The 12,656-nt window shown below is 46.1% G+C and overlaps 1 protein-coding gene across 1 annotated transcript in view; it reads right to left on the reverse strand.

Annotated features, from left to right (window-relative positions):
* Positions 1-12,656, reverse strand: part of cdh17 (cadherin 17, LI cadherin (liver-intestine)) — a 213,119-nt gene that overhangs the window by 148,813 nt on the left and 51,650 nt on the right. Inside the window, exon 6 of the mRNA XM_070876328.1 lies at positions 8,422-8,560. Within this exon, the coding sequence (XP_070732429.1) occupies positions 8,422-8,560 (139 nt within the window). The remainder of the gene's footprint in view (positions 1-8,421; positions 8,561-12,656) is intronic.

Consider the following 12,656-nt stretch of genomic DNA (forward strand, 5'->3'; position numbering starts at 1 on the left):
CCCCATTGGTTAGGGTGTAACATATAGACATAGAAACGTAGAAAATAGGTGTAGGAATAGGCCAATCGGCCCTTCGAGCCTGCACCGCCATTCAATAAGATCATGGCTGATCATTCACCTCAGTACCCCTTTCCTGCTTTCTCTCCCCCTTGATCCCTTGAATCCCTCTTGAATATATCCAACGAACCGGCATCAACAACTCTCTGCGCTAGGGAATTTCACAGGTTAGCAACTCTCTGAGTGAAGAAATTTCTCCTCATCTCAGTCACAAATGGCTTGCCCCTTATCCTTGGACTTATCCCTGGTTCTGGACTTTCCCAACATCAGGAATATTCTTCCTGCATTGAACCTGTCCAGTTCCGTCAGAATGTTATATGTTTCTATGAGATCCCCTCTCATTCTTCTAAACTCCAATGTATAAAGGCCCAGTTGATCCAGTATCTCCTCATATGTCAGTCCTGCCATCCCGGGAATTAGTCTGGTGAACCTTCGTTGCACTCCTCCTCAGATTAGGAGACCAAAACTGAACACAATATTCCAGGTGAGGCCTCACCAAGGCCTTGTACAACTGCAGTAGGACCTCCTTGCTCCTATACTCAAATCCCCTAGCTCGGAAGGCCAACTTACCATTTGCCTTCTTCACCACCTGCAGTACCTGTATGCCAACTTTCAATGACTGATGAACCATGACACTCAGGTCTCGCTGCACCTCCCCTTTTCCTAATCTGCCGCCATTCAGATAATATTCTGCCTTCGTGTTTTTGCCCCCAAAGTGGACAACCTCACATTTATCCACATTATACTGCATCTGCCATGCATTTGCCCACTCACCTAACCTGTCCAAGTCACCCTGCAGCCTCTTAGCATCCCCCTCACAGCTCACACCGCCACCCAGTTTAGTGTCATCTGCAAACTTGGAGATATTACACTCAATTCATTCATCCAAATCATTGATGTATATTCTAAAGAGCTGGGGTCCCAGTACTGAGCCCTATGGCACTCCACTAGTCACTGCCTGCCATTCTGAAAAGGATCCATTTATCCCGACTTTCTGCTTCCTGTCTGCCAACCAGTTCTCTATCCACGTCAGTACATTACCCCCAATACCATGTGCTTTGATCTTGCACACCAATCTCTTGTGTGGGATCTTGTCAAAAGCTTTTTGAAAGTCCAAATACACCACATCCACTGGTTCTCTCTTGTCCATTCTACCAGTTACATCCTCAAAAAATTCCAGAAGATTTGTCAAGCATGATTTCCCCTTCATAAATCCATGCTGACTTGGACCGATCCTGTCACTGCTTTCCAAATGCGCTGCTATTTCATCCTTAATAATTGATTCCAACATTTTCCTCACCACTGATGTCAGGCCAACCGGTCTATAATTACTCGCTTTCTTTCTCCCTCCTTTTTTAAAAAGTGGTGTTACATTAGCTACCCTCCAGTCCATAGGAACTGATCCCGAGTCGATAGACTGTTGGAAAATGATCACCAATGCATCCACTATTTCTAGGGCCACTTCCTTAAGTACTCTGGGATGCAGACTATCAGGTCCCGGGGATTTATCGGCCTTCAATCCCATCAATTTCCCTAACACAATTTTCTGCCTAATAAGGGTATCCTTCAGTTCCTCCTTCTCACTAGACCCTCAGTCCCCGAGTAACTTCCGGAAGATTATTTGTGTGTTCCTTTGTGAAGACAGAACCGAAGTATTTGTTCAATTGGTCTGCCATTTCTTTGTTCCCCATTATAAGTTCACCTGAATTCGACTGCAATGGACCGATGTTTGTCTTCACTAATCTTTTTCTCTTCACATATCTATAGAAGCTTTTGCAGTCAGTTTTTATGTTCCCGGCATGCTTCTTCTCGTCTTCTATTTTCCCCCTCCTAATTAAACCCTTAGTCCTCCTCTGCTGAATTCTAAATTTCTCTCAGTCCTCAGGTTTGTTGCTTTTTCTGGCCAATTTATATGTTTCTTCCTTGGATTTAACACTGTCCTTAATTTCCCTTCTTAGCCACGGTTGAGCCACCTTCCCCATTTTATTATTACTTCAGACAGTGATATACAATTGCTGAAGTTCATCCATGTAATCTTTAAATGTTTGCCATTGCCTATCCACTGTCAACCCTTTAAGTATCATTTGCCAGTCTATTATAGCTAATTCAAGCCTCAAGCCATCAAAGTTACCTTTCCTTAAGTTCAGGACTTTAGTTTCTGAATTAACTGTGTCAATCTCCATCTTAATAAAAAATTCTACCATGTTATCGTCACTCTTCCCCAAGGGACCTCGCACAACAAGATTGCTAATTAGTCCTTTCTCATTACACATCGCACAGTCACATCATTCCCAGCATCGTGGATGCTCCAGAGTGAATCCACCCACAGCTCCAGTGCCGCAATGTGGTCCCTCAGGAGCTGCAGGCGGATGCACTTCCCGCACACGACGTCGTCAGGGACATCGGAAGCGTCCCTGACTTCTCACATAGTACAGGAGGAGCATAACACGTGTCCGAGCTGTCCTGCCATGACTTAATCCTTAGATAAACTTAAATACTTAGTTGGTTCCTCGACATATTGGTCTAGAAAACCATCCCTAATACACTCCAGCAAATCCTCCTCCACCGCATTGCTACCAGTTTGGTTAGCCCAATCAATATGTAGATTAAAGTCACCCATGATAACTGCTGTACCTTTATTGCATGCATCCCTAATTTCTTGTTTGATGCTATCCCCAACCTTACTACTACTGTTTGCTGGTCTGTACACTACTCCCACGAGCATTTTCTGGTATTCCTTAGCTCCACCCTTACAGATTCCACATTATACAACCTAATGTCCTTTCTTACTATTGCAATAATTTCCTCTTTAACCAGCAATGCCACCCCGCCTCCTTTCTGTCTATCCTTCCTAAATGTTGAATACCCTTGGATGTTGAGTCCCCAGCCTTGGTCACCCTGGAGCCATGTCTCCGTGATGCCAATTACATCATAACCGTTAACTGCTATCTGCGCAATTAATTCGTCCACCTTATTCCGAATACTCCTCGCATTGAGGCACAGAGCCTTCAGGCTTGTCTTTCTAACACACTTTGCCCCTTTAGAATTTTGGTGTACTGTGGCCCTATTTTCTTTTTGCCTTAGGTTTCTTTGCCCTCCACTTTTACTTTTCTTCTTTCTATCTTTTGCTTCTGCTCCATTCTACTTCCCTCTGTCTCCTTGCATAGGTTCCCATCCCCCTGCCATATTATTTTATCTCTTCCCCAACAGCACTAGCAAACACTCCCCCTAGGACATTGGTTCCAGTCATGCCCAGGTGCAGACCGTCCGGTTTGTACTGATCCCACCTTCCCCAGAACAGGTTCCAGGAATTTGAATCCTTCCCTTCTGCACCACTCCTTAAGCCACATTACGTATTCATGTGAGCTATCCTGTGCTTCCTACTCTGACTAGCACGTGGCACTGGTAGAAATCCTGAGATTACTACTTTTGAGGTCCTACTTTTTAATTTAACTCCGAGCTCCCTAAATTCGTCTTGTAGGACCTCATCCCATTTTTTACCTATATCGTTGGTACCTATATGCACCACGACAACTGGCTGTTCACCTTCCCTTTTCAGAATGCCCTACACCCGCTCCGAGACATCCTTGACCCTTGCACTAGGGAGGCAACATACCATCCTGGAGTCTCGGTTGTGGCCGCAGAAATGTCTATCTATTCCCCTTACAATTCAATCCCCTATCACTATAGCTCTCCCACTCTTTCTCCTACCCTCCTGTGCAGCAGAGCCACCCACGGTGCCATGAACTTGGCTGCTGCTGCCCTCCCCTGATGAATCATCCCCATCAACAGTATCCAAAGTGGTGTATCTGTTTTGGACCCCTGCACTACCTCCCTTGCACTGCTCTTCCTGTTGGTCATCCATTCCCTATCTGGCTGTGTGCCCTTTACCTGTGGTAAGACCAACTCACTAAATGTGCCATTCACATCATTCCCAGCATCGTGGATGCTCCAGAGTGAATCCACCCACAGCTCCAGTGCCGCAATGTGGTCCCTCAGGAGCTGCAGGCGGATGCACTTCCCGCACACGAAGTCGTCAGGGACATCGGAAGCGTCCCTGACTTCTCACATAGTACAGGAGGAGCATAACACGTGTCCGAGCTGTCCTGCCATGACTTAATCCTTAGATAAACTTAAATACTTAAATTGGCAACAACAATGCTAAAGGTTACTTACTGATATAGAAAAGAAAAACAAAAAAAACTACTTACCAATCACTTAACCCCTTGGCTGTGACATCACCTTTTGATTTCTTTCTACTTCTTTTTTGCCTTCTCACCCTGCTGCAGCTGCACCAGCTGGCCTTTTGTAGGCCTTACCAACGCTGCCGTTCCACCTCCCGACTCCTTGCTGGTCCTCCCGACGACGCTGGCCTTTTGTAGGTCTTACCAACGCTGCCGTTCCACCTCCCGACTCCTTGCTGGTCCTCCCGACGACGCTGGCCTTTTGTAGGCCTCACCAACGCTGCCGTTCCACCTCCCGACTCCCTGCTGTGCCTCCCGACGACACTGGCCTCTTGTAGGCCTCACCAACACTGCCGCTCCGCCTCCCGACTCCTTGCTGGGCCTCCCGACGACACTGGCCTCTTGTAGGCCTCACCAACACTGCCGCTCCGCCTCCCGACTCCCTGCTGGGCCTCCCGACGACACTGGCCTCTTGTAGGCCTCACCAACACTGCCGCTCCGCCTCCCGACATATGACGTGGGAATTGAATTCAGATCATATATTGAACTGAATTGCAAAAATATTGTGACCTCAAGAACAGGTAGAATAGTCCGTAATGAGTGTCTCACTTCCTCACCTCTCAAAGCCTCTCCACAAGGCTCAAATCAGGTAGGTGATGGAATACTCACCACTTGTCTAGATGGGTGCAGTTGGAACCCCTCCACCACCAAGAAAGACAAGAACAGCATTACCATGGAAACACCCAAATTTCCATCCAAATCACACACTATTCTGCCTTGAATGTACATCAACATTCCTTCATTGTGGATCAATATTCTGGAATTCCTTAATTAGAACAATTGTGGGAGCACCATCACCACAAGGACTGCAGTAGTTCAAGTAGGCCCAGTACAGGTAATACCTTCTTAAAACAAGTAAGGATAGGCGATACATGTGGTCTTGCCAGTGTCACCCATGACCCAAGAATAAAACAGTTTTTTTTTAAATAATGAATGTATTTAATTTATAGGTCATCAGGATAAAACATGAATAAGATTTTTGCTGCACTTTCTTCGCCATTGCATTTACAACCTATTATGGTTCTTTTTAAGGAAATCTCATCGGATTTATTGCAGATTCAACTTTCAGAACAAAATGCAAACAAATGAATGAAAGTAATACAAAAGCAAAATACTGCGGATGCTGGAATCTGGAATCAAAACAGAAAATGCTGGAAATCTCAGCAGGTCAGGCAGCATCTGTGGAGAGAAAGCACAGTTAATGTTTCGGGTCGATGACCCTTTGTCAGCATTGGAGAGTGTTCAGAAAGAACAAGCACTGATAGGGGGAGGGGAAGAAAGAACAAAAGGGAAGGTCTGTGATAGGGTGGAAGGCAGAAGAGATTAGAGAGAAAAAGGGATGATGGCCCAAATTCAAATGGTAATGCCAGAAGTTGGAAAAACATCAGTTAAGATAGGGTGTGAATGGTGGGATAATGGCCAGTTGCCATTAGAGATAAAGAGAAGAAAAGAAGGAAAGGGAGGGGGGTGGCAGGGTGGGTGGTGGCGGGGGGTGGAAAGGGAGCCAAAGATCAGAAATTGTTCAACTCGATGTTGAGTCCAGAATGCTGTGAAATGCCTAAACAAAAGATGAGGTGCTGTTCCTCAAGCTTGCGTTGAGATTTGTTGGAACAGCGTAGGTGACCGAGGATGGAGAGGTCAGAGTGGGAATGGAGTGGAGAATTAAAGTGACAGGCGACCGGAAGCTCAGGGTCACACTTGCGGACTGAACGGAGGTGCTCCGCAAAGCGGTCACCCATTCTACGCTTGGCCTTCCCGATGTAGAGGAGACCACATCGTGAGCAGTGAATACAGTATACTAAATTGAAAGAAGTACAAGTAAATCGCCGTTTCACCTAGAAGGAGTACTTGGGGCCTTGGATAGTGGGAAGGGAGGAGGTAAAAGGGCAGGTGTTGCATCTCCTGCACTTGCACAGAAAGGTGCCGTGGGAAAGGGAGGGGGTGCTGGGGGTGACTGCAGAATGGACCAGTGTGTCGCGGAGGGAGCGGTCCCTTCAGAATACTGAGATGGGGAGGGGAAGATGTGATTGGTGGTGGGATCATGCTGGAGGTGGCGGAAATGGCAGCGGATGTCCTGTTGAATGTGGAGGCTGGTGGGGTGAAAGGTGAAGACAAGGGGAACCCTGTCATGGTTCTGAGAGGGAGGGCAAGAGGTGAGAGCAGAGGTGCGGGAAATAGAACGGACACAGTCGAGGGCCATGTTAACCATGGCGGAGGAGAATCTTCTGTTAAAGAAAAAGGAAGACATGTCAGAGGCAGTAGTGTGAAAGGTGGCATCATCAGAGCAGATGCAACGGAGACGGAGAAACTGGGAGAATGGAATGGAGTCCTTACAGAATGCGGGGTGGGAGGAAGTGTAGTCCAGGTAGCTGTGGGGGTAAGTGGGCTTATAGTGGATACTGGTCGAAAGCCTATCCACAGAGATGGAGACAGAGAAGTCAAGGAAGGGAAGATGAAGGGTCAGAGATGCACCATGTGAAGGTGAGGGAAGGATGGAAATTGGAGGCAAAGTGAATGAAATTTTCAAGTTCAGGATGAGAGCAGGAAACAGCACCGATACAATTATCAATGTACCGGAAAAAGAGGTGAGGGAGGGAACCCGAGTAGGACTGGAACAAAGAATGTTCCACATATCCCACGAAAACGCAGACATAGCTAGGACCCATGCGGGTCCCCATTGCAACACCTTTAATTTGGAGGAAGTGAGTGGAGTTAAAGGAGAAGTTGTTCAATGTGAGAACAAGTTCAGCCAGGCGGATGAGGATAGTGGTGGATGGGGACTGGTTGGGCCTCTGCTCCAGGAAGAAGTGGAGTGCCCTCAGGCCATCCTGGTGGGGGACGGAAGTGTAGAGGGATTGGACGTCCATCGTGAAAAAGAGACGGTTGGGGCTGGGAAACTGGAAACTGTTAAAGTGATGGAGGGCGTCGGAGGAGTTGCGGATGTAGGTGGGAAGAGAGTGGACAAGGGGAGAAAAAAATAGTCAGGACAGGAAGAAATAAGTTCCGTGGAGCAAGAACAGGCTGAAACGATGGGTCTACCGGGGCAGTCCTGTGCGTGGATCTTGGGAAGGAGGTAGAAGTGGGCTGTGCGGGGTTGGGGAACTATGAGGTTGGTGGCGGTGGAGGGAAGATCTCCAGAGGAGCTGAGGTCAGTGACGGTCTGGGAAATTATGGCTTGATGTTCAGTAGTGGTGTCATGGTCCAGGGGGAGCTAGGAGGTGACAGAGAGTTGGCGATCAGCCTCTGCAAGGTCGAATTAAAGTATTTGAAAGATGCTGAACACACAGAACAATTACAAACTAAAATGTCTTATGTAACCATGTTGACCACATGGTGATTTATCACGCTCTGATATAGGTAAAGCAAGAATTGCCATGCAGAAGCGGATGGTTGCACTTTGTGCACATTTTACTGTTTCAAGGCTGATGACCAGAACATGGCCTATCAAGTAAAAATTACCATGAACATATTATCCAAGTACAGTATCAAAGAACATAGCACAACACAAAAACATCTTTGCTACCTTTTTAAATAAAAACATTGGGATCAGTCATCGAGTGGAAATCGAGTGAATCGTCCCACCAGGCACCGGAAAATGCTGTGGAACCCAATCCCGCCAGGATTCCATCCCATGTTTTCGTTCTGCCAATTTCTGGTAGGGGTGAGGGTACCATGGGAAAATTCTTCTCCTGCCCCCGCCCCCCAACCCCCCAATTCAAAGGGGGCATGCCTGGGGGCATTTGCAGTCTCTCCTGCGATATCCGCCCCGTATGATTCAGTGGAACTCTCACAGCTGAGAACTGTCGGAAGTTGCCCTGAAGCCTCACAAAAGGCCCAAATCATCCTGCAGCAAAGGTTATTATTCCCCGAAAGGATCGATTAACCTCGTTAGCTCCTTTTGGAGCTGGGTTTACTCAGCTTTAGTACAATTTGGCTCTCCCCAGGCCTCTGCTCCAATCCCAATTTTTCTAATGTATACCAATGACCTTAGCCCTGTCATTTGGAACTGGGTGTGGGATTCTCTGCTCCGCCATTCTTCCATCATTAGAGAGTGGCCTTATCAAAATTTAGGGGCCATTTTCTCTTTCATTGTACCTTAAGTTATCAAAATGTTACATACCAGCCCTGGAATTCTGGTGCACAACTCCTACATACTGTTCTTCTGTAAATACAGGTACATTGTCATTTACATCACGAACTAAAATTGTCACAGTGACCGGTCCTGCGATTGTCTCTTGTTTTTCATTTAAGCCTTCTATCTAAAAACAAAGAAAGCATGACAACAATGAATTACAAAGTTAAACTCTTCTGTTGATCAAGTGGATAAAAGCATACAAGGAGGCTATTCAAATCTGTCATTCCAGCACTAATTGTCTTAGAGAGTGGCCCACTTACTTCCATTCCCCTACCCTTTATTTATAAAAACGTTATTTTTTACAGTTTTATCAACTTGTTCTCCTACTTTTAAAGTTATGTATGTTTTAACAAATCTCTATGCTGCTCTACTCCTTTTAAAGTTTTACCATTAATAAAGGGAAGAGCAGACACAGAATTACTTTGGGTAGAATCAATAGATAGTAACAGAGATAAACTATTACTGAGGGTATGCTCTAGCTCTAATTCCTAGTCAGAGTCAAAGCCATGATCTGGAACTATGGGATGACATAAAGCTAGCAACTAGCAAGGGCTCAGCTCTAGTAATTCGAGATTTCAACTTGACTTGGACAATAATGGCCTTGGGCAGGAACGCAGTAAAAGGAACAGCGTGCTCGTCTGGGAGCAGAAGGCAGGCTAAGATGAATAAAACCAATCTATTTGACCAAGCTTCCCTGTCCTTCCATCTCCTTATGTGGCATGGTGTCAAATGTTGTTTCATATGGCTCCTGTGAAGCATCTTGGAACATATTACTGCTTTAAATGCAAGTTGTTCTTGGTGCTGTTGTTAATGGGCAAGTCACATTAGTATCCTGACCAAAATGTCAGGAAGTCAATGAGAAGCAGTTGCCGAACATTAAAATTGATAAAGTCAGAGGCAGCAAGGTAAGTGGCTCTGGGAGTGGAATCACAGCGTGGGTGGGTTGTGGGAGAGGGGGAAGCCCAGGTCAGGAGAGGCCCAAGGTTTCCTTGGGGGGCCTGGAAGTGCATGGTTGATTAATCGGTAGAAGAATTGAATGAAAGGCAAGCTCTCCAAACTCCAATGGCTAGCAGTAACTCCTAATCTTCCAAAGAGGAAGACAATTAATTAAGATCATGATTACAATGGAGTCTCCATTTAAACCCAAAACGCACAATTCATTAGCCTTAAATGTCCTCCATATTTGTGCCCAGAGACAAGCGTAACCAGATTGCAAATCAATTACACAGCTTAAAAAAATACGATATTTTGGGCATAGGTGAATCAGCATGTAAGTACAATGCACCAAAATCTCCTCAATCTTTAATGGCCGCGGGCAGAAGGGTGATGGGTGAACGGTACTTGGTGCGAGTTAGGACATGGGCAGCAGAATTTGGGATGAACTCAAGTTTGTGTAGGGTAGAACATGAGAAGCTGGCTAGAAATGCATTGGAATAGTCAAGTCGAGAGGTAATAAAAGCATCGATGAGGGTTTCAGCAGCATAGAAACATAGAAACATAGGAAATAGGTGCAAGAGTAGGCCATTCGGCCCTGCGAGCCTGCACTGCCATTCAATGAGTTCATGGCTGAACATGCAACTTCAGTACCCCATTCCTGCTTTCTCGCCACACCCCTTGATCCCCTAGTAGTAAGGACTACATCTAACTCCTTTTTGAATATATTTAGTGAATTGGCCTCAACAACTTTCTATTGTAGAGAATTCCACAGGTTCATCACTCTCTGGGTGAAGACGTTTCTCCTCATCTCTCTCCTAAATGGCTTACCCCTTATCCTTAGACTGTGACCCCTGGTTCTGGACTTCCCCAACATTGGGAACATTCTTCCTGCATCTAACCTGTCTAAACCCGTCAGAATTGAAACATTTCTATGAGATCCCCTCTCATTCTTCTGAACTCCAGTGAATACAAGCCCAGTTGATCCAGTCTTTCTTGATAGGTCAGTCCCGCCATCCCGGGAATCAGTCTGGTGAACCTTCGCTGCACTCCCTCAATAGCAAGAATGTCCTTCCTCAAGTTAGGAGACCAAAACTGTACACAATACTCCAGGTGTGGCCTCACCAAGGCCCTGTACAACTGTAGTAACACCTCCCTGCCCCTGTACTCAAATCCCCTCGCTATGAAGGCCAACATGCCATTTGCTTTATTAACCGCCTGCTGTACCTGCATGCCAACCTTCAATGACTGCTGTACCATGACACCCAGGTCTCATTGCACCTTCCCTTTTCCTAATCTGTCACCATTCAGATAATAGTCTGTCTCCCTGTTTTTACCACCAAAGTGGATAACCTCACATTTATCCACATTATACTTCATCTGCCATGCATTTGCCCACTCACCTAACCTATCCAAGTCAATCTGCAGCCTCATAGCATTCTCCTCGCACCTCACACTGCCACCCAACTTAGTGTCATCCACAAATTTGGAGATACTACATTTAATCCCCTCGTCTAAATCATTAATGTACAATGTAAACACCTGGGGCCCCAGCACAGAACCTTGCGGTACCCCACTAGTCACTGCCTGCCATTCTAAAAAGTACCCATTTACTCCTACTCTTTGCTTCCTGTCTGACAACCAGTTCTCAATCCATGTCAGCATATACCCCCAATCCCATTAGCTTTAACTTTGCACATTAATCTCTTGTGTGGGACCTTGTCGAAAGCCTTCTGAAAGTCCAAGTACACTACATCAACTGGTTCCCCCTTGTCCACTCTACTGGAAACATCCTCAAAAAATTGGAGAAGATTTGTCAAGCATGATTTCCCTTTCACAAATCCATGCTGACTTGGACCAATCATGTCACCTCTTTCCAAAGGCGCTGCTATGACATCCTTAATAATTGATTCCATCATTTTACCCACTACCGATGTCAGGCTGACCGGTCTATAATTCCCTGTTTTCTCTCTCCCTCCTTTTTTAAAAAGTGGAGTTACATTGGCTACCCTCCACGCCATAGGAACTGATCCAGAGTCTATGGAATGTTGGAAAATGACTGTCAATGCATCCGCTATTTCCAAGGCCACCTACTTAAGTACTCTGGGATGCAGACCATCAGGCCCTGGGGATGTATCGGCCTTCAATCCCATCAATTTCCCCAACACAATTTCCCGACTAATAAGGATTTCCCTCAGTTCCTCCTTCTTACTAGACCCTCTGACCCCTTTTATATCCAGAAGGTTGTTTGTGTCCTCCTTAGTGAATAACGAACCAAAGTACTTGTTCAATTGGCCTGCCATTTCTTTGTTCCCAGTTATGACTTCCCCTGATGAGCTGAGTTCTCTCTGCCTGAATGCATCTCTGACCATAATACTGACTCCGCTCCCACGTTACAGAGCCTCATAAACGAGGTTGGTGCAATTGCGTTTGCTCAGAGGCTCTCTTAAAATTATGGGCAGATTTTTAGTCAACAACTACTTGTATTTATAGACCAACTTTAACGTAGTAAAATGTCCCGAGGTGCTTCACAGAAGCATTATGAAACAAAATTTGACACTGAGCCACATAAGGAGATATTAGGGCAGAAGTGTTAGCTTTTAAGGAGTGTCTTAGAGGATGAAAGAGAGATCGAGAGATGGAGAGGTTTAGGGAGGGAATTGCAGAGCTTCGGGCCTTGCCAGCTGAAGGCACTACCGCCAATGGTGGAGTGATTAAAATCAGGGATGCTCAAGAGGCCACAATTGGAGGAGCGCAGGTATCTTGGAGGATTGTAGGGCTAGAAGAGATTACAGAGATAGGGAGGGGCAAGGCTGTGGAGGGAATTGAAAAGAAAGATGAGAATTTTTAAATCGAGGCATTGCTTAACCGGGAGCCAGTGTAGGTCAGCAAGCGCAGGGGTGATTGGTGAACGGGCCATGGTACGAGTTAGAACACGGGCAGTGTAGGGTAGACCGTGGGAAGCCGGCTAGGAGTGCGCTGGAATAGTCAAGTCTAGTGATAGCAAATGCATGGATGAGGGACTCAGCAGCAGATGAGCTGAGGCAGATCTCTCAGTCTGAATACATTTTTGTCCACAATACTGACTCCACTCAGTTTTGGATAACCTCAAGTTTATGGAGGGTAAAACATGGGAAGCCGGACAGGAGTGCATTGGAATAGTGAAGTCTAGAGGTAACAAAGGCATCGATGAGGGACTCAGCAGCAGGTGAGCTGAGGCGGAATCAGGCAATGTTACAGAGGTAGAAATTGATGGTCTTTGTGATGGCACAGATATATAGTCAGAA

Source organism: Pristiophorus japonicus, chromosome 1 (genome assembly GCF_044704955.1).
Source record: "Pristiophorus japonicus isolate sPriJap1 chromosome 1, sPriJap1.hap1, whole genome shotgun sequence".
Classification (NCBI taxonomy): domain Eukaryota; kingdom Metazoa; phylum Chordata; class Chondrichthyes; family Pristiophoridae; genus Pristiophorus; species Pristiophorus japonicus.